Source organism: Ipomoea nil, unplaced genomic scaffold, assembly GCF_001879475.1.
Source record: "Ipomoea nil cultivar Tokyo-kokei standard unplaced genomic scaffold, Asagao_1.1 scaffold1074, whole genome shotgun sequence".
NCBI lineage: Eukaryota > Viridiplantae > Streptophyta > Magnoliopsida > Solanales > Convolvulaceae > Ipomoea > Ipomoea nil.
The window spans coordinates 1380185-1402500 of record NW_017617502.1 but is presented as its reverse complement, the minus strand read 5'-3'; the positions used below and the strand labels follow the sequence as shown (position 1 = coordinate 1402500).

Genomic DNA, 22316 nt, shown 5'->3' with positions numbered 1-22316 from the left:
ATTTTTTCACCTATATCCAACAATTATCATTTTTTTATTGAATAAATTTCAATTTTGGTCATGTGACTATTGATATCTTGTTAATTGCAATCCACGATTTTTAAAATTGTTAATTTAGTACCTTAACTATTCAATTTTTTTTTTTATCAATTTTGATCACTCCGGCCAAATTGCCAATCAAATTTCACAGAAAAATTTTAATTAGCCAATTAATCTTAATCTAAGGGGTAATTTCATCTTTGTATGTGTGGTCCAAAAAGGGAAAGTGACATTTGACCACAGTCAATTTCCTCCTTCTCTAATTTGCCAAATCAGGCGTTGGCTCTGTGATCACGCCTTTGTCCCGCAGATTCATGAGGGCTGTTAGCCCTATTTGATATGGCTCCTTGTAAACCAATAACCTAAGGTGATTAAAGTTGATTTAGAAAAGGCATACGATAGATTGTCTTGGAAGTTTATTGAAGATACATTGGGGTTATTGGTTTCTCACAGGAATGGAAGAGGAACATAATGGCTTAATAGAAGTTCATTGAAGATACTAAACTAATTAAGGACTAAAAGAAATATATAATAGATATTATTCATTCTCTTAATTGTTGGAGCATAATTATCGTATGATATTCATCATCTGCTCTCCCTCTATAATTAGCCACAAAACTCGTATCATAAATCAGATTATGGAAATTAAACAACAGAACTCAGAACGAAAATTGGGATCCGATCCATACATTGCACTCTTCCGGTCTTGTGTTGAAGGTATAAAAATTTCACCTGTAGTACAGTTATAATGAAAATATGTTTGAAGAGAAAATAGGAAAAAATTATGTCAATTAAGAATTAAGCTAATGGGAGGAATACCAATACTAGTTTTGATACAAATGCAAATACAGTAGGTAAAAAATTTAAATTACAAGCAAAAATGTAACCTTTAGATACAAATGCAAATACAATGTGTTTTGATATCAACCAAGGGCATCCTCATCCTCAGGCGCATCAACAAATTCTTTAAATAAATGGTCATTATAGCACCTAAAAGTGACAAATTTTTGCATATTATGACAACATTGAGGACATTTTATATTCTCTGGGACTTTGTTAGAATTAGATGGACATTCAAGAGCACAAGGGTGATGTTGTGAAGTGGAAGTGGAGCCTGCAAACATCTCATTATGATGATCTTTGAATGCTTGGTCAAAGCCTTTGACCATTGCACTTTCCTTCCATTTCGCGTATTCATTCATGACCGCCAACATTTTATCTCCTAGGTCATATACAACTATCTTGTTCCCTTTACATAACAAAGCCCATCCAACAACTCCTATTTGTTCAGCTTCATATGCTAGCAACAATTTTAGTCCTTTGACAATTTCGTCACTCTTTTCATCACGACAAGCATCATCTAAGAATTTGATCCTTGACAAAAATATGCTTTGAAGATTTATCCAAAACTCCGATTCTTTCATAATATTTTCAAATGTCTCACAAATCATATCTCGTCGAATCAGTGATGCTACTTTATTGCTGCTACCGACATAGACCATATTAATTGTCCCTTGTGGTTGAACTTCTCTCAATATCTTGGATGCAAATGTTTTAACCCAATTTATGGCATTCCCTCCAATAAAAAAAATATGCTCATTCGCATTAACCTGATAAATCATAATAAGTTGTTAGAGCAATGAAATATTAGGGAGGAAGCTTATTTCAAAATTTGGTTGGAATGCAAAGAAGAAAGAAGTTGGACTTACCCATTCCTCTGCCGGAGGGATGAGGTTTTTTCCTATCAGAAGCTTAGTGCACCAAGATTTTTCCTTCCAACCGTCTTCTTCCTTTACATCTTTGAACAGAAGGCTTTCAAGCTACCCTTAAAAATAATAATTAATTAAGTTTGACCATATATAAATAAATAAATTATATATATATATATATATATATATATATATATATATATATATATATATATATATATAGTTGAGTTCCGGTGCGGACAAGCCTTCTTGTGAGAACATGCGGATGCACTGTCAAGCCAGTATCAATGCAAAGTAAAGCATTTTCAAATATACCTTCAAGCATTTCCAAATACACTAGAGTTGACAATCAATGGCAATCGGGGGTGTACAGTGCATTTTGAAATGCTTTACAATGCATTGATACGGGCTTAACAGTGCATTCGTACGTTCCCACGGGAAGACTTGTCTACATCTGATCCCGCTCCATTATATATGTGTATGTGTGTGAGACTTAATTACTTTGCTACCGAGCTAATAATAGACGTACCGAATTTTGTATTTCACTATGAATGTCTAGAAACCATTCATCCAATTTACTATCCATTTGGTTAGTAAAATCACTTATCCTCTCATCAATGTTAAACACTAAATGTCTAACAGATGAAGTCGTCTCCATCAACGCATTCTTGAAAAAAGGAATTATGCTATCCTTGTTCCTAATTGAAGGACCGCCCTTCAAAGCAAAATCTATAACTTTCTTTACTATCATGTTTGTTGCAGTACAGTGAACAATCCTTCCATATTGATCCAGTAAAACAGCAATAGGCCCACCCCCTATTTGAAATATTGGGAAGAATTTCTTTTTTACAAATCTTGCAAATCCCGGTGCTATGAATTTTTCTAGATTTTTCACTCCACAAATTTCTACTACTTCCTTTGCTAAAACTCTATAATTGTGGTTCAGAGTTTCAGTATCCCACCGTAAAGTGGGATAATCCACTATTGGGATCCATAATTGAGCTGAGAAGTACAAATAAGCACTTGCAATGAGCATGGAAGTCTCAATTTCAAGGTCTGACGTTATAAATAACACCAATTTTTTATTCTCTAATGAACGTAATCCTGCCTGCAATAATCAAAATTCACTCAATTATATTAAAAAAAAATTTAAATTTAAATTAACTTGTCAAATTTAAATTAAATTGTCAAATTTAAATTTGAGTTAATACCGTTTGATCTTGCATGGAATCATATAAAGGTTCCTCTTTGTCAACATCCTTAACATTAAATATTAATTTAAGAACATCCAAATTAGTACGATGGATCAGATTTTCATCAGAGAATGCACACCACAATGCGTTGTAAGAATCCTCTTCTCTCTTCATTTCTGAAATAGAAGCCAGTAAATTATATATATATATATATATATATATATATATATATATATATATATATATAGGGTTCCAATGAGAACACTTGCTTAGGTGAGAACGTGAGAAGAAATCGTGTGCATCCATTGCATCTAATATTTTTTAATGGTCTAGATTAGATTAAGTGTGGCGAACGCGCATTAAATGTGTGCAAACATACTAAATCGCGTTTGCACACATTTAATGCGCGTTCGCACACACTTAATCTAATCTAGACTATTAAAAAATATTAGATGGATGCACATGATGTATTCTCACGTTCTCACATAAGTACATGTTCTCACTAGCTAGAACCCTACCCTATATATATATATATATATATATATATATATATATATAGCTAGGATTAATATGATCCATCCATTTAGATAGCTCAGAGAGATTGAGGGTTGTTGAAAATAATAAGAAAAGTAATGTCAGTTTTATAAATCTTACAAATTTAAAAATTTACCATAACTATAAAATTGAAATGTTTTATTTATTTATTTAGTTTTACTAACCTAGCATTGGGTGGCAATAAGCTGAGAATAAGTAATTGATAGTGGTTGTTAAACTGGATAACTTTTCTCCTTCGGCATTAAGCCACCTATAATATAATATAATAATAACAAATTAAACCCTTTTAATTAATGAGGCAAATATAAGTATATAACTAAAACATTTGATATCTTAATATTGACAAGTAACATGAAATTAATTAAATACATAAATTGTATGTTTGCTTGAAATAAAATCTTACTCTGAATCACCACCCGGGAAGTGACCGAAATAGGATGCAAGATTTAGGATACTTATAAGGATCCAATAAGAAGTAATTGGTATGATTGGCGATGAGTTAAAAGAAGATGATTGTGCAAGTTCAACAATAGTGTTAGTAAGATGTAAGAGTGATTTGATAAAAAGGAAAATGGATTGTTGGATATGGGAGGGTGCCAAAGTCAATAATGGAGTGTTACTAATTCCCTTGAGATTTGCCAGTTTGTGGGGCAGTCCCTTGTGAGATTGGAGATGGCTTAATTCTCCAAAGTTGAGGGAGAAAGCCGCCAACATCATCAAAATCTTGGCTTCCCATGGATATGCGCACAACATTTTCAAAAAATGCATTATAGTTGAGTGTGGATCATCTGTATTTTCTGAACACTTCAGTGCTATCTGAATATATATGAAATCAAATTTAAGCCTGAAGATTAGCTATTAATTTTTTGAAATTCTAAAATTTAACATTAAAATTACATACATACACACACAAATAAAATGCTACAAAATGCACCACACACCAAAAAAATAAACCTGTATTTTTTAACATTGTATGATGCATTTATGCATACATGATGTAAATCGCACCGACCGCACGGTAAGCTCTGTTCTTACAGGAACCTGACCTTATATATATATATATATATATATATATATATATATATATATATAAATTATTACAAATTTATTTTAATTGCTTCTAAAAAAGAAAGATTAATTACCTCAGATGAAAGCAGCTTTATTTGATACCAATGTTCTATGTCTTTGAGTTCAATCTCATCAGGCACCACCTTGTGGTTGGATTCATCCACATTATCATCAGAGTCCTCATCTTCATAAATGGCTTTTCCACCCATCTAGATTAAACCATATATATATATATATATATATATATAATATATATATATATATATATATATATATATATATATATATATATATATATATAACATAGCTATCACGTTGTTACTCTATTCAATATAATTACATCAAGATTTATTAACTAGTTAGAAATCCATACAATATGTGCACTACTATTTGTCGAAATATAAAACATTTGTATTCTATAAGTATATTATAAGTACTATAAACCATGATCATGTTATATTTTTTTTTTTGAATGTCATGATCATGTTATATATTCATTAAATTATACAACAAAAATATGCCAGCCATAGGCCCCATAGCATAAAATTTCTGACACATACTTTGTATACAATCAGTCAATCACAGTTACTAGTACCAGATCAAACCCACATAAAATTCAATATAAATATAAAGTAATACTAAATAGACAAACTAACCATGATAAGAAAAATAATCTTCTTCACAAAGTAGAGGATATGACTTGCTTTAAAATCTTTGCTTATTGGATCATGTGTAGCCATAACTTCTTTGAAGTCTATACTTTCAGTGATGTCTGAACTTGTCAAAGGCTGATATTCCATTTTTAAAAATTAGGGAAAAGAGAGGTAGCAAGATTAAGGGAAAGGGCAAAGAAAATATAATGGGGCTGCTGGGTTAATTTGTGAATCAAAATGTGTGGCTAACCTCATATATATATAGCATAAAAAATGGAATAGGATGAAGATTAGAGGGACAATTCCTTGCTTTAGTTGGGAGCAAATAAGTAGAATCAATTTATTTGCTTGAACTTACAACAATGCTTTATGCCTAGCTTTGTATATGAGTTAATTATCGAAATGGTCCCTTGACTATAGCGAAATTACCAATTTAGTTCTTGACTATTTTTTTGACCAATTAAGTCCCTTAACTTTAAAAATCTTAACCAATTTGGTCCTCCGTTAACTTGGGACCAAATTGGTAATTTGCTATACTCAAGGGACCATTTTGGTAATTAACTTTAAGGGTGGGCAATTCGATTCAATTTTCTCGAATCGAACCCTACCAAACTAGTTAGATTCTGTAATATACCGAACAGCCGAACAGTAATAGATTCTTGTATACCGAACGATTCGGTAAAAACTCGAACCGAACTGAATTTGTTCGGTAAAAATCGAACCGAACCAAATATCGTTTGAACTTTGGATTGCTATTTTGTTATATATTAGACTTTGGATATGGATTATGTAAACATCATAACACATAATATAGAACTTTTGATAACAAACCATAAAGAAATCAAATAAAACATTTACGAGAGATACCCGTGAGAATATGAGCTGAACGGCAGAGCAAGCAGTAAGGGACTTTGATTTACTTTTTATTTATTTATTTATTTATTTATTTATTATTATTATTATTATATTTAAAAAAAAATCAAACGGTATTCAGTTCATTTCAATTTTTACCGAACAATTCGGATCGGTTTTTTATCGAACCGTTCGGTATACAAGAATCCAATACCGTTCGGTTGTTCGGTATACTATCGAACCAAATTAGTTCGGTTCGGTTTGGTACAGTTCAGTTCGAGAAAACTAAACCGAATTGCCCACCCCTAAAGTTAATTACCAAAATGATCCCTTGACTATAGCAAAATTACCAATTTGGTCCCAAGTTAACGGTTGACTAACTGTCAAACAAACGGAAGACCAAATTGGTAAAGATTTTTAAAGTTGAGGGACTTAATTGGTTAAAAAAATAGTCAAGGACCAAATTTGTATTTTTGCTATAGTCAAGGGACCATTTCAGTAATTAACTCTTTATATATAGTATGTTGAGTATTGATACTAAAGATTTCTAATAATGTGAGAACCAATTAACCATAATTTGCGAATTGCAAATGATTGCACCACAACTACTACATAATTGCATTGCTACGGCTCCCAAACATGCTTGGAGAACCTTGCGGTGCAATCGTATCCGGGTGTGGTGCAATCATGCATGCAGTAAATACAGTGCAATCCTTCACATATTCGCAGTTCGCAGGTTAAGATTGGTTCTCACCCGATTATGGACCGAATACTAAATATATATAATTAAGAAGTATATACTATTTTAACATTAATATATGATAATAAGAATAACAATATTTACATCCTCCCACATGCTCTGTCGGGTCGGAATGTGGGGGGCCCTTAGGGTTGGGGATTCAGTATTTTGGGGTAAGAATAACAATATTTTACCTAGACATCCAAAAAGTAAAATATTGTTTAAGCATTGTCCACGCCATGGAGTATTTTACTCCCAACATAAGAAAATAACAATGCACATAAAATATAAATTAAAGGAAATCAAAATAGTTCACAAAAAAATTAGGAAACAATAGTTCTTTTGATTGTACTTGTGACACATTTCAAATGTAACAGAAGAGTGAAATTAAAGAGAATGTGGTACTACAAAGTACATTTCATAATTTTTGACCATTTTTCTCTCCCTGTGACCTAGGGTTTCCTCCGTCTCCCCCTGCGTTCTAGGGTTTCCCCTTACGTGCATGCGACGAATCTGCCATTGAAGTTGCTTGGCCTAGCTTCGATGGATGTCCAGGAGATAATAACGCACACTGCTGACATCACGCTGGACGACGAAGAGCAAGGTGTCCGGTTCGAGGATGAAGAGCTCGACGTCCAAACCCTGCCGGCGTCAAAGCAGACGTGGATCATTGTTGGCCGATTTTTAACGGATCGAATTCTCAAGACCGAGGTGATGAAGCGTGTTATGGCTTCGGCTTGGAAGCCTCTCATGGGTATTGAGATAACGGATGTGCAGCCTAATTTGTTTTTGTTCACCTTCTTTGATGAGCCGGACATGAGGCGTGTTATGGATGAGGGACCTTGGGCGTTTGAGAATGTGACGCTACTATGCCATGTCCTGAATGATGGTGATGATCCGCTACAGGTTAGTCTGAATTCTGTGGACTTATGGGTACAAGTTTTGGACATCCCCCAGGGATACCGCACGGTGAAGGTTTTGGAAAGAATTGGGGACTATGTTGGGGTTTTCTTGCGTTATGATGAAAGAAATTTTGAGAGGCAATGGACTTCCTTCTATAGAGTTAGAATCACCCATGATGTCTCAAAACCCTTGAAGCGGCGGATGAAGATGATTCTGAGGGATGGAACGTCGACATGGATTAATTTTAAATATGAACGCCTCCACATGTTTTGCTTTTTCTGTAGAAGGATGGGTCACACGGATAAATTTTGCTTGCAAGCTCGCCATTCGTTGTTGAGGCCGGATCAGTACCCGTTTGGTGTGTCGATGAGGGCGGGGGGTTCGAGTCCGGCGAAGGTGTTGGGGGAAAAATGGTTTCAGCTGGGCCAAGAGAGGAGACGTGAGATTGGCTATGGGGGTGAGGGCAGGAGATTGGCAGTGGGAGTAGGGGTTGGAGGGGTTGGGCAGTCTCGGGTGGAGGTTGACAAGGCTACGGATGGGGTGGATTCGGGAATTAGGGGTGTGGATGGAATGGGCGGTGAGGGTGTTGGTGGTGAGGGGGAGGGAGTTCGGGTGGATCCGAAAAGATGGAGGACGGATGGCGGGGAGGTGAGTGCTTTGAATGGGAATATGGTGGTTGATTCTGATTCTTTGTTTATGGCGGGACCTGTGGATCAGGTCCGCCGGTCCCAATGAGTACCTTAAGTTGGAACTGTCGTGGCTTGGGTAATCCACAGACAGTTCGCGAGATTGAGGACATGGTGTCCTCTAAGAAACCCGATTTTGTATTTCTCATAGAAACCAAGGTTGACCGGGATCATGCGGAGCGGCTTCGGGTTAAGCTTGGTTTTGATGGACTTTTTTGTATTGACAGTTCTGGTTTGAGTGGTGGATTGGCTCTGTTGTGGAGAGCGAATAATACAGCAAGATTGATAAGTTATTCCACAAACTATGCGGATGTTGAAGTGACTATACCGGGGTTTGAAAAGTGGAGAATGACTGGCTTTTATGGCTTTTCACAAAGGGGTCAAAGGAGAGACTCTTGGGACCTTATTCGTACTTTAGCCGGCAGGTCAGATCTACCGTGGGTGATGATTGGAGACTTTAATGACTTACTATTTCAATCTGAGAAACGAGGTGGAAACCCTCATCCTGAGAGATTATTGCATGGGTTTGGTGAGACTATAGAGGAGTGTGGCTTAGCGCAGATGCCCATGATGGGATATCCGTTTACTTGGGAAAAAGGAAAAGGCACACCAAATTGGATAGAGGAAAGGTTAGACAAAGTCTTGGCTAGCCAGAGTTGGCGTGAGAACGTGCCGGATGCTAGTGTGCAGAATATACTAACCCGAAAGTCCGATCATTCTGCTCTTTTCCTTGGGATTCTGAATCTTCGGGAAAGGACGGGTGGTTTGAGGAGAGGGTTCCGTTTTGAGATGGCATGGCTGCACGATGAAGGATGTAGAGGTGTGGTGGAGAAGGCATGGAATGAAGGTGCAGGAAGGGGGTTGCAGGAGTGTATCTCTCTCTGTGGAAATCGTTTGAAGCGTTGGGGAGGTGAACGGTTTCATAAGTTTGGTGAACGGATTAGGAACCTACGAAAGGAGCAACTTCGTCTGAGGGGGTGTAATGACCCGACCTCATTAGCTGAGTTCCAACGTTTGGAGGAGTGCCTGTGTTGTATTGAAGCCCAGGAGGATACATACTGGAGGCAGAGAGCCAAACAGCATTGGCTTGAGAACGCGGATGCTAACACGAAATATTACCACAGGTATACATCTCATCGCAAGAAAAAGAATACTATTTTGAAAATTATGAATGATAGTGGGGATTGGGTTGAGGGTGAAGCCATGAGGAGTGTTGTCTACAGCTATTATAAGACTATCTTTACCTCCGGCTCTCCAAGTGATAATGGGGAGTTCTTTGGAAATATAGCCTCTCGTGTAACGCAGGTGCAGAATGAGTCGCTTCTGCGGCCTTTTGATGCTAGTGAGGTTAGGAGTGCGCTGTTTTCCATGTTTCCTGACAAAGCACCAGGACCGGATGGAATGAATCCGGGGTTCTACCAGCATTTTTGGGATGTAATGGGTGGTGATGTATCGGCCCATATTGTGAATTGTCTTAATACCCGCTCGTTTCCTGCTCGTCTAAATGATACGAATATAATATTAATCCCCAAGAAGAAATCCCCTGAGATGGTCTCGGATTATAGACCGATAGCGCTGAGTAATGTGGAATACATGATTATGGCTAAGGTTATAGCTGCCAGGATGAAACCACTTATGGGGGAAATTATATCTGACACTTAGAGTGCTTTTATATCTGACAGGTTAATAACAGATAATATTTTGATTGCTGCTGAAGTTGGACATTTTTTGAACAGAAAACAATGTGGAATCACAGGATGGGGGGCTTTGAAACTGGATATGGCGAAAGCCTATGATCGGGTGGAGTGGCCCTTCTTGCATAGTATGATGCTAGCACTGGGCTTTGATGAAAGGTGGGTAGAATTGTTAATGCTATGTGTAACCTCAGTTTCGTATAGTATACAGGTTGGTGGAACACGAAGTGAGCAGATCACGCCGACTCGTGGTTTGAGGCAGGGTGATCCACTGTCACCTTATCTCTTTATTATTTGTGCTGAGGGACTTTCATTGCTGCTACAGCAGGCACAGTTGAGGGGAGATCTACATGAGTGCAGAGTAGCTAGGGGAGCCCCCCTATATCCCATTTATTTTTTGCAGATGACAGTTTACTCTTTTTTAGAGCAACTGCGCAGGAGGCCAGTGTGGTTAAACAGTGTTTGTCGGTGTATGAGGAAATATCTGGGCAAGGGGTGAATTACTATAAGTCGAGTATTTGCTATAGTAAGAGCACGCGGGATGAACACAGAAAGGAGATTGCCAGTATCTTGGGAGTGGTTCAGGCTCCGAATTTTGGGAAGTATTTAGGACTTTCATCATTTGTGGGCAGGAATAGGAGAGCAGTTTTCTCATATATTGATGATAAGATTAAACAGCGTATTGGGTCATGGAATAAGAAGTTACTTTCACAGGCGGGTAAGGAGGTCTTATTGAAAAGTGTGGCACAATCTATGCCCACCTTTTCTATGAGTGTCTTTTTATTACCTATGAATATTTGCACAGCTATTGAGAGAACTATGAATCGTTACTGGTGGAGATCTAAAGATGACCAGGGCATCCATTGGAAGGCATGAGATAAATTATGTATCCCTAAGAAGTATGGGGGGTTGGGCTTTAAGGAGTTGCATGCCTTTAATTTAGCTATGTTGGGGAAACAGGCCTGGCGTTTACTCACCAAACCTGAATCGTTGGTTTCCAGAATATTTAAAGCCAGATACTATCCTAAGGGGTCATTCTTTGATGCTTGTATAGGGAATAACCCAAGTTTCTGCTGGCGTAGTATTATGGCTGCACAGGAGTTAATTTGTGGAGGAGTTAGGCGCAGGATTGGGGATGTAAATGCGACTCTTATATGGGATCATCCATGGCTTCAGGATGAAAATGATGCGAAAGTAATAACTGAGAAACCACCATATTTGGCGCAGGCAACTGTTATGGGATTAATAGATCAGGAAACGACGACATGGGATCATGATATTTTAACTGATATTTTCATTCCAGAGGATGTGGCACGAATATTGAAAATACCTGTGGCACCGGATTATGAGGATATGTGGTATTGGTATGGTGATATAACGGGTGAATACTCGGTTAAAAGTGGGTACAGACAAATAGTGGGGAATTATGTTCAAACGACAAGGATGTTTGATAAATGGCCCAAATTGTGGAAGCTCAAAGTACCCCCGAGATGGAAAACATTCTTATGGAGAGCCTTGAATGATATTTTACCCACAACAAGGAACCTCATTATAAAGAGAGTGGAGATTACCCCAACATGTGCTATGTGTGGGATTATGCATGAGGATGTTATGCACTCTTTGGTTAGATGTGATTATACAAGGAAAATTTGGGCACAATCTCACATTCCAATCCCCAATACTATCACAGATATTTTCCATGTTTGGTTTAATGAGATATTAAATATTCTAGATGATGATGGAACTATTTTTGCAGTGGGCCTGTTATATTATATATGGCGGGCGAGGAATGGAGCTGTGTGGGATGCATGCTTGCCCAGACCACGAAAGATAATTGTAGCTGTAACCGCAGCGAACCGGGCATGGCAAATTGCACACCCGGACCGCACGCGGCAGCAACCGTCTCGGCATGGGTTGGCCACGGTAACCTCCGAGCAGCGCCAAGGACCGGAAATGAAGCCTGCTGCCGTGACTGCCGCAACACACACGGCCACCTCCCCACGGATAGCTCATGGAACCATACGGAACAAATGTTATTTTGATGCGGCGTATTTCCATGCCACAAATAAGGCCGCTGTTGGGGCAATTCTCCTAGACGAACAGGGATAGTATATCTCAGCTTTACAGGCGCCATTGATAGACTGTTTCTCCCCGCTTATGGCAGAAACAATTGCATGTAAAGAAGTGTTATCTTGGTTATGGGATCGTGGAGAGAGATCGGTAGACATCCTGACGGATTGTCTGTCACTACAACAACAATATTTATCACTTGCGAAGGTTACACCTCGTTCGTACCTCGGCTATGCCATTGACACCTGCAGAAACCGGATGGTTTCCTTTGATTATGTTTCAGTCAGTTTTGTTCCTAGATCAGATAATTGTTTAGCACATGTTTTAGCCACTTCGGCCTTTAATTATTCAGCAGCTATGTATTCGGACTCTGGTCCGCCAGACTCTATTTCAACGTATTTCCAATAAACGCCGCGCAGGCTCCTTTCAAAAAAAGAGAATGTGGTACTGATATTATATTATCTATTATCGATTTAGTTTGCATCATAATTTGTTAAGAGTGAATTGAGTAAAACTTTGAAAAAATTATTTTTACTTGCAATGCAATTATTCTAAATATAAAACAGGAGAAAGGTGAATGTGTAACACATTTTCAAGTTATATATGAAGAAGTAAAATGCAAACAAAGGGACAAACATTATGGCGTTGGTCTAGATAATTAACTATTAAAACAATAATGTGAAAAAGATAGAATTGCTTGTTTCTACTAATTAACTTGCTACATGCCTACATCATCATCCAAGTACGTGATGAGTTAATTTTCAAAATAGTGTTTGATTATTATGTTGTTTTTGTTTATCAACTTTTAATTTGATATAAATCAGTCCTCTAACAAATTATTCTTGCACCAAATTTAATTGCGCTCTCTATTAAGAATGCTATTAAATTAGTGTTAAATATAATGTAGGAGTATATTAAAATTTCAAATTTTCACCTAATTTGGTCATGTAACAAGTATTTATGATGCCCAAAAATACAATTAATCATAAGAATGATTATGCTAAGCTACTAAATTAGTGGAATAGTTTGGAAAACATTGCATTTATTTAGACTTTTACGAAGGAAAGAATATTATATATTAGCCTCCAAATTAAAGTGCATATATAGCTTTTGATGCCTGTCCACTCCAAAATGCATATATAGCTTTGACATGTCCATTAGTATAGAATTGAAGAAGAAGAAGAATGAAAAGAGAATGTACTAGTATAGGGGCTTAATTTGTCTATTAGAGATTAACTTTAATTTGCATGATTAATTTTTTTAAAAGAGAATAATATATCAAGAAAATGAACAAAATATAAAGAAACAAAAGTTCTTTTATTCTTTAATTTGCAAGTACTCCAAGTTTTGGGTCAGACAGAACAACATAGGCTTCGTTGAGTACGATGGCCATGTCGTGACCCGTTTTGCTGGCGATGTTCGAGTGATTTGAAAGCGCCTGGTTGGAGGAACTATCGATGCCCAAAATCATCATCATCAAACTCCACTAGTACAAAAAAGAATATAGGAGACTGATGACTTTTTCAGCCATATAAATCATATATTATTATTCAGTTAAAAAATGGAATATGATGAAGATCAGAGGGACAATTCATTGCTTCTGTTGGGAGCAAATAAGTGGAATAAATTTATTTGCTTTAACTTTAAACCATGCTTTATATATAGTACGGTGAGTATCGACACTAAATATAATTACTAATTATATATCATTTTAACATTTAATTTAATATCATAATAATAAGAATACCAATATTTTATCTAACCCTAAAAAAAGTAAAATAATAAAATACCATTTAAGAGAAAAATAAAATTAACAATATTAATCTGCACTTAAAGCCCTAAGTATTGTCCACCTCATGGAGTATTTCACTCCCAAGAAAAGAAAATAACAATAATGCACATATAACAATCGTTATGCTGTGCATCCGTATGCACCGTGCATGGTGCATACTGATGTAAAAACGACGTCGTTTTGACGTCTAACTTAAAAAAAAAAAAATCAGAATTGCATAACTACACATCCATAATTTCATAACTATACATTCAGAATTACATAACTATACATCCATAATTTCATAACTATAAATCCAGAATTGCATAACTACACATCCATAACTTCATAACTATACATCCAAAATTGCATAACTATACATCCATAACTTCATAACTATAAAATCCATAATTGCATAACTACATCATGCATAATTACACATCCATAATTTCATAACTAAAAATTCAGAATGAATGAACTAAAAAATAAACAACATAATGTTGTTGCTGGAAATTGAAACTGATTTTTTTAATAGGACGCGCGTTTTGATGCAAAACGACGTCGTTTTTGCATTCGTATGCACCATGCATGGTGCATACGAATGCACAACATAATTTGCCCACATATAATAGAACTAAAGGAAACCAAAATAGTTCACACAAAAAAAAAAAAAAAGTTCTTTTGATTATACTTGCAACAGACTCCAAATGTAAAAGTGAGTAAAAAGATAATGCATATAGTACTGACACTCTGTATTACAGATTTACTTTGCATCATAATTTGTTAAGAATGAATATAGTATTTAAAATTTGATTTCAAATTTTTTATTTCGTTATTTCGTTATTTAAATTTATTTTATTTAATATTAAAATTATAGTTATATAGTTAAAATTATTATTTATAAAAAAGTGATTAAAATAATATATGATATGTAAGAGTGTAGAGAAGTAGGACCCACACAAAAGGGAGAGAAGGGTAAAAGAGAAAATGGTTCTCACTTTATCTCTCCAATTTGTGGGCCCAACTTTTCCACATCACCATATTTCTGAGGAGAAATGAAGCAAACAGATTTATACAAAAACCTCTTGTCGTGCTAAACATTGGTGTTTTAATGGACTTGACGATATAATCAATTCAATACAAAGGCAAAGCAAAAGAGAGTAAGGTTGCATTTCTACCTAAATTGATGTCTACTTAGTATTTCAATCATAAATCAATGTATGAAGATTCAATTGGCATGGTTCTAGTGACATTGAAAAGATAACTTAAAAAATCTACAACTTCTGTTAAAACCATAAAGACTAATTCAAATATTTCAGGGGTGAAAAAAAATAGCTTAAAAGACAAATATGCTACACTAGCCACGAGAGTTGCATTTTGCCTAGTAAGATGGCTTTAGGCATGGCCGTGCCTACGACACAATACATTTTGTGTATGTTTTTCTTGGTCTCGGGCTCGACCATGGCTGTGCCCATGTTCATGCCTAGCCCCCTGTCCGAACGTAAGCACTTTTTTTCACCTAATTTTGAAGAGAACTCTTCATCGATTTATTCCATTTCTATTTTAACGTTGTACGAATTGAACGGAGTGAATTTAGCATTGATTACTATAACTAATGTGATGCTGCGTTCAAAATTGAAATTAAATACCCCGTAACAACACTTAACCAATGGTACAATGCTTGGTATTATTGTAACAGTTAAGGATTTTAGATCACAAAGGGAGACAAAAATTAAAGAAAAATCTCAAGGGAGCCAGTCACAAGGAAGATGGATTTATTATTATTATTATTATTGTTGGGTTTTCAGAGTGTAGTTTTTTTTTTTTTTTTTTAGTATACTCTGTTATAATGTAGTATCTGTTCATTGCTACTTTATATTTTTCAACCTACTAAAGCACAAAGACCTATGACCTCTCATCTCTCATTTAGAAGAGCCATTTTGCGCCACAAGACCACAAGGTCATTGGCCAAGAGAGTTTATTTAATTAAGGCAAATTAATTATATTGTGGACCATGAATAAATGTACATTTTTAATATATTGAATGTATATTATTTGTGTATTGGAAGTAATTTATTTTGTAGTATACCAAATAATGTACATTTATTATTCAAATAATATATATATATTTTTTAAGAACGGAATTTAATTCATTAAATCATAAGAAAGAATAACAATTCATCAGTTCATCAGTTCATGAAGAAACATGCTTTAATTGTAGAAGAAAAGAGGAGGATGCAAGAGAAGGAAGAATGTTGATTTACTAACTTTAATTTAATATCATGCATAAAAGGTATTAGGCCCATTTATACAATTTCAAAGACTACTCAATATATGGACTATATGTAGTCCGTTATCCTAATATGAAAACTGAGACTACTATGTCTATCCAGGGTGATTATACTGTGGACTGCTGTGCACGTGCACCGCGGGTAAAACAGCGCCGTTTCTTTAAATAAAAAACGACGCGTCGTTACTGTTAACAGAGCGCGCATTTTTTGGTGTGTTAATTACCAACTGAAATTACAGTGTATCTAAACTGACACTACAGTGTATCTAAACTGACACTGCCTTACGTATTATTTTATATATTATCAAATGAAATTGTAGTTATATCAAAATGATACTGTAGTCGTGGTGAAATGAAACTGCAGTGTATACAAAATGAAACTAAATAACATTTCATATAATGTAATAAGGATTGGACGTACTCATTATTCATAATGTCTCAATTGCACATATTTTACTTGTTTGATGATTCGATTGCATACTTAAGTTTTTTGAAACCAAAAAAACTTCCATTCATTAAATACTTAAGTTTAGTTACCCAATTACAAAAAATGACAAGTTCAGTGCTTTATTCAATTGACACTTGTTCATCTTTTGGTAAAAATTATTAGCTTTTTAAAACCAAATTTTACTTTGTAGCTATTAAACCTATTTTATAACTAATTAAACTTTAACAAATTAGTTATAAATCGTTGGTCCCACAGTTGAGGTGTCTTGGGGATATCCACAAAGCTTGCGCAGATTCTAAGTGGTTGACCTCTACAAAATTCCTCACGCGGTATGCATGTGGTGTTCAAACAATTATCCCCAAAAGGAATACCTTGAAGTTGCTTTGTCGTCTGATCTGGTGAGGAATTAAGGTGTTGCCTTCAAGCACGAAAATTTCTTATATTAAAAAGCTCTGCCAGCATATATAGCTTATATGCTTTCCGATAACCGCTACGGGCATGAGCGGATCTACAGTAGGGGCAACTGACCCATCCTACTCCATATATAGTTCTTGTAATTATATATATATATAGTACATGTTTAGGTATAAGTATAAAATAGATAAAAGTAAAAAAAAGATGAGTTAGTCAAGTTGGTAAGACATGCATGTAGGTGTCATTTTGGTCTTCGTTTAGTTTTACCTACATTTATTATATATTTTATTTTATTTTTCATTCATATTCAATAATTATCATTTTTTTTATATATTAATATTTTTTCACGCATATCCAACAATTATCATTTTTTATAGAGTAAATTTCAATTTTGGTCATGTGATTATTGAGGTCTTGTTAATTGCAATTCACGACTTTTAAAATTGTTAATTTAGTATCTTTAACTATTTACTTTTTATCAATTTTGATCACTCCGGCCAAATTGCCAATCAAAACTCACCGAAAAATTTTAATTAGCCAATTAATCTTAATCTAAGGGATAATTTCATCTTTGTATGTGTGGTCCAAAAAGGGAAAGTGACATTTGACCACAGTCAATTTCCTCCTTCTCTAATCTGCCAAATCTGGCATTGGCTCTGTGATCACGCTTTTCTCCCGCAGCTTCATGAGGGCTGTTAGCCCTATTTGATATGGCTCCTTGTAAAGCACTTGGTCCAGGTGGCTATAACGCAAGTTTTTATCAAAAATCTTGGAATATAGTTGGGAAGAGCCTAACTAGATTTGCATTGAAATTTTTCAGGGATGGTGAATTTCTAGAAGTATGTAATAACACCTTAATTTCACTTATTCCCAAAGCCTATATTCCCGAATCGGTAAAATAGTTGCGCCCCATTGGATTATGTAATGTGTCTTATAAGCTTATGACCAAAACCATGGTATCTAGACTAAAGGATGTATCAAAGAAGCTAATTGGCCCTCACCAAACTAGCTTTGTACCGAGGAGGCAAATCACGAATAACATCCTTGCATATCAAGAAGTCTTGAATTCAATGAGGAATAAATGAGGAGCAATGGGATGGATGGTGATTAAAGTTGATTTAGAAAAGGCATACGATAGATTGTCTTGGAAGTTCATTGAAGATACATTGCAGGTTATTGGTTTCTCACAGGAATGGAAGAGGAACACCTGCATGTGCAGCTCAACTAGTCATAGAGGTGAAAGTTTGGAAGAATGACCAGGGATTGAGTCTCACCAGCGGCAGTGTGGGAGCAACCTCTCAAGGTGAGGGAGGTTCCTTGTGCACAGTGAGTAAAGGTTAGCCTCTATGATTCATGTTCAGTGGGTTGGGGTTCAACCTTTAGGAAGGAATGGAAGAGGAACATAATGGCTTAATAGAAGTTCATTGAAGATACTAAACTAATTAAGGACTAAAAGAAATATATAATAGATATTATTCATTCTCTTAATTGTTGCAGCATAATTATCGTATGATATCCATCATCTGCTCTCCCTCTATAATTAGCCAGGAAATTAAACAACAGAACTCAGAACGAAAATTGGGATCCATACATGGCACTCTTCCTTGTGTTGAAGGTATAAAAATTTTCACCAGTAGTATAGTAGTTAATGAAAATATGTTTGAAGAGAAAATAGGAAAAAATTATGTCAATTAAGAATTAAGCTAATGGGAGGAATACCAATACTAGTTTTGATACAAATGCAAATATAGTAGGCAAAAAAGTTAAATTACACGCAAAAATGTAACCTTTAGATAGAAATGCAAATACAATGTGTTTTGATATCAACCAAGTACATCCTAATCCTCACGCACATCAAAAAATTCTTTACATAAATAGTCATGATAGCACCTGAAAGTGACTAATTTTTGCATATTATGACAACATTGAGGACATTTTATATTCTCTGGAACTTTGTCAGAATTAGATGGACATTCAAGAGCACAAAGGTGATGTTGTGAAGTGGAAGTGGAGCATGCAAACATCTCATTATGATGATCTTTGAATGCTTGATCAAAACCTTTGACTATTGCACTTTCCTTCCATTTCGCGTATTCATTCATGACCGCCAACATCTTATCACCTAGGTCATATACGACTATCTTGTTCCCTTTACATAGCAAAGCCCATCTAACAACTCCTATTTGTTCAGCTTCATATGCTAGCAACAATTTCAATCCTTTGACAATTTCGTCGCTATTTTCATCACGACAAGCATCATCTAAGAATTTGATCCTTGACAAAAATATGCCTTGAAGATTTAACCAAAAACTCAATTCTTCCCCAATTTTTTCAAATGTCTCACAAATCATGTCTCGACGAATCAATGATGCTACTTTAATGTTGCTTCCGACATAGACCATATTAATGGTCTCTTGTGGTATAAAATGAATTTCTGTCAATACATTGGATACAAATGTTTTAACCCAATTTATGTCATTCCCTCCAATAAAAAAAATGTGCTCATTTGCATTAACCTGATAAATCATAATAAGTTGTTAGAGGCTTAATTAGAGCAATAAAATAATAGGGGGGAAGCTTATTTCAAAATTTGGTTGCAATGCAAAGAAGAAAGAAGTTGGACTTTACCCATTTCTCTGCCGGAGGGATGAGGTTTTTTCCTATCAGAAGCTTAGTGCACCAAGATTTTTCCTTCCAATCGTCTTCTTCCATTACAGCTTTGAACAGAATGCTTTCAAGCTACCCTTACAAATAATAATTAATTAAGCTTGACAATAAATAAATAAATAAATAAATATAAAAATAAATAAATAAATAAAGCCAGATACTACATTGTAATAGGGGGGGCGTTATTGGTTCTTTGTGTTTCAGTAGGTTGAGAAAGTATATGAACAGATACTACATTGTAATAGAGCCAGTAACATTCAATATATATATATATATATATATATATATATATATATATATAAGAGGTTCAAATGCGGGTAAATGTTTCCTATGCAGTTGTGCGATTTTAACGTGTGTGAGTTTTGTATTTCAGGTGCGCGAGTCTTGTGCTTAAGGTGTGTGAGTTTTGTGCTCATGGTGCGTGGGTTTGTGCTTAATGTGAGTTGGTGTTGAAAGTTAAGTGCGTGAGTTTTGTGCTTAACGTGCGTGAATTTTGTGCTTAATGTGAGTAGTTAGTGAAACTTAAAAGGTGGTGTGTTTTGTGCTTAAGGTGCATGAGTTTTGTACTTAAGGTGCGTGAAGCTTGTGCTTAACGTGCGTATGTTTGTGTTCTTGAGGTGTTTTGTTTGTGTGCTTAATGTGCGTGCGTTTAGTACTTTAAGTCACAAGCGTCCACCCGTACAACCGCACGGGAAACCCCACCTGCACCCACTATCAAGCCAGTATCAATGCACAATAAAGCATTTCCAAATGCACCAGAGTTGACCATCAATGAGAATCAGGTAGTGCACGGTGCATTTCGAAATACTAGTGCATCGATACTGGCTTGACAGTGCATTCTTACGTTCGCACGGGAAGACTTATCTGCATCTAATCTCATTCCATTATATCTGTGTATGTATGTGTATGCAACTTAATTACTTTGCTAGTTAATAATAAACGTACCGAATTTTGTATTTCACTCTGAATGCCAAAAAACCATTCATCCAATTTACTCTCTATTTGATTAGCAAAATCACTTATCTTCTCATCAATGTCAAACATGAAATGTTTGACAGATGAAGTTGTCTCCTCCAACGCATTCTTGAATAAAGGAATTATGCTATCCTTGTTGTTTCTAATTCCAAGACCGCCCTTTAAAGCAACATCTACACATCTCTTTAGTATCATGTGTGTTGCAAAACACTGAACAATCCTTCCATATTGATCCAGTAAAACAGCAATAGGACCACCCCCTATTTGAAATATTGGGAAGAATTTCTTTTTAACAAATCTTGCAAATCCAGGTGCTATGAATTTTTCTAGATTTTTCACTCCATGCATTCTTGCTAAATTTGTTAAAGCTCTATAATGGTTGTTCATAGTTTCACTATCCCACCGTAAAGTGGGATAATCCACTATTGGAATCCATAATCTAGCTGACGAGTAAAAAAAACCACTTGCAAGGATCATAGAAGTGTCAATTTCAACGTCTGACGTTAAAATTAACACCAACTTTTTGTTCTCTAATGAACGTAATCCTGCCTGCAATAATCAGAATTCACTCAATTATACTAAAAAAAGAATTTAAATTTGAATTAAATTGTCAAATTTAAATTTGAGTTCATACCGTTTGATCTTGCATGAAATCATATAAAGGTTCCTCTTTATCAACATCCTTAACATTCAATATTAATTTCAGAACATCCAAATTAGTATGATGGATTGGATTTTCATCAGAGAATGCATGCCACAATGCGTTGTAAGAATCCTCTTCTCTCTTCATTTCTGAAATAGAATTGAAGCCATTAAATTATATATATAGGATTGATATGATAAAAATTTACAATAATTATAAAATTGAAAATGTTTTATTTATTTTTACTAACCTAGCATTGGGCTGCAATAAGCTGAGAATAAATAATTGATAGTGATGGTTAAACTGGATAACTTTGCTCCTTCGGTATTAAGCCACCTATAATAATAATATAATAATAATAACAAATTAAACCCTATATATATTTTAATGAGTCAAATATAACTAAAACATTTGATATCTTAATATTGACAAGTAAAATGAAATTAATTAAATACATAAATTGTATTGTATGTATACTTAAAATAAAATCTTACTCTGAACCACCACTTCGCATGTGACCGGGATAGGATGTAAGAATTATGATACTTATAAGGATCCAATAAGAAGCAACCGGTATGATTGGTGATGAGTTAAAAGAAGATGATTGTGTGAGTTCAATAATGGTGTCAGTAAAATGTAAGAGTGTTTTGATAAAAAAAGAAATGAATTGTTGAATATGGGAGGGTGCCACAACCAATAATGGAGTTTTACTAATTCCCTTGAGCTTTGCCAGATTGGGGGACAGTCCCTTGTGAGATTGGAGAAGGCTTAATTCTCCAAAGTTAAGGGAGAAAGCAGCTAGCATCATCAAAATCTTGGCTTCCCATGGATATGCACACAACATTTTCAGAAAATACATTACAGTTGAGTGTACATCATCTACATTTTCTGGACACCTCAGTGCTATCTGAATATATATGAAACCAAATTTAAGCATGAATACTAGC

General features: G+C 35.3%; 1 protein-coding gene across 3 annotated transcripts in view; it reads right to left on the bottom strand.

Annotated features, from left to right (window-relative positions):
* Positions 1 to 22316, bottom strand: part of LOC109182908 (protein SIEVE ELEMENT OCCLUSION B-like) — a 40451-nt gene that overhangs the window by 16873 nt on the left and 1262 nt on the right. The window contains exons 1-8 of one of the 3 annotated variants that reach the window (XM_019333159.1): positions 5221 to 5427; positions 4639 to 4773; positions 3900 to 4312; positions 3661 to 3746; positions 2960 to 3117; positions 2278 to 2856; positions 1749 to 1859; positions 814 to 1649 (exon numbers count right to left, since the gene is read on the bottom strand). In XM_019333159.1, the coding sequence (XP_019188704.1) occupies positions 963 to 1649; positions 1749 to 1859; positions 2278 to 2856; positions 2960 to 3117; positions 3661 to 3746; positions 3900 to 4312; positions 4639 to 4773; positions 5221 to 5364 (2313 nt within the window). In that variant the 5' untranslated portion in view covers positions 5365 to 5427 and the 3' untranslated portion in view covers positions 814 to 962. Of the gene's footprint in view, positions 1 to 813; positions 1650 to 1748; positions 1860 to 2277; positions 2857 to 2959; positions 3118 to 3660; positions 3747 to 3899; positions 4313 to 4638; positions 4774 to 5220; positions 5428 to 18840; positions 19601 to 19712; positions 19824 to 20696; positions 21276 to 21360; positions 21519 to 21619; positions 21706 to 21863; positions 22277 to 22316 lie in introns of those variants that run through there. The other 2 variants (XM_019333160.1, XM_019333161.1) reach the window with 2 other exon arrangements.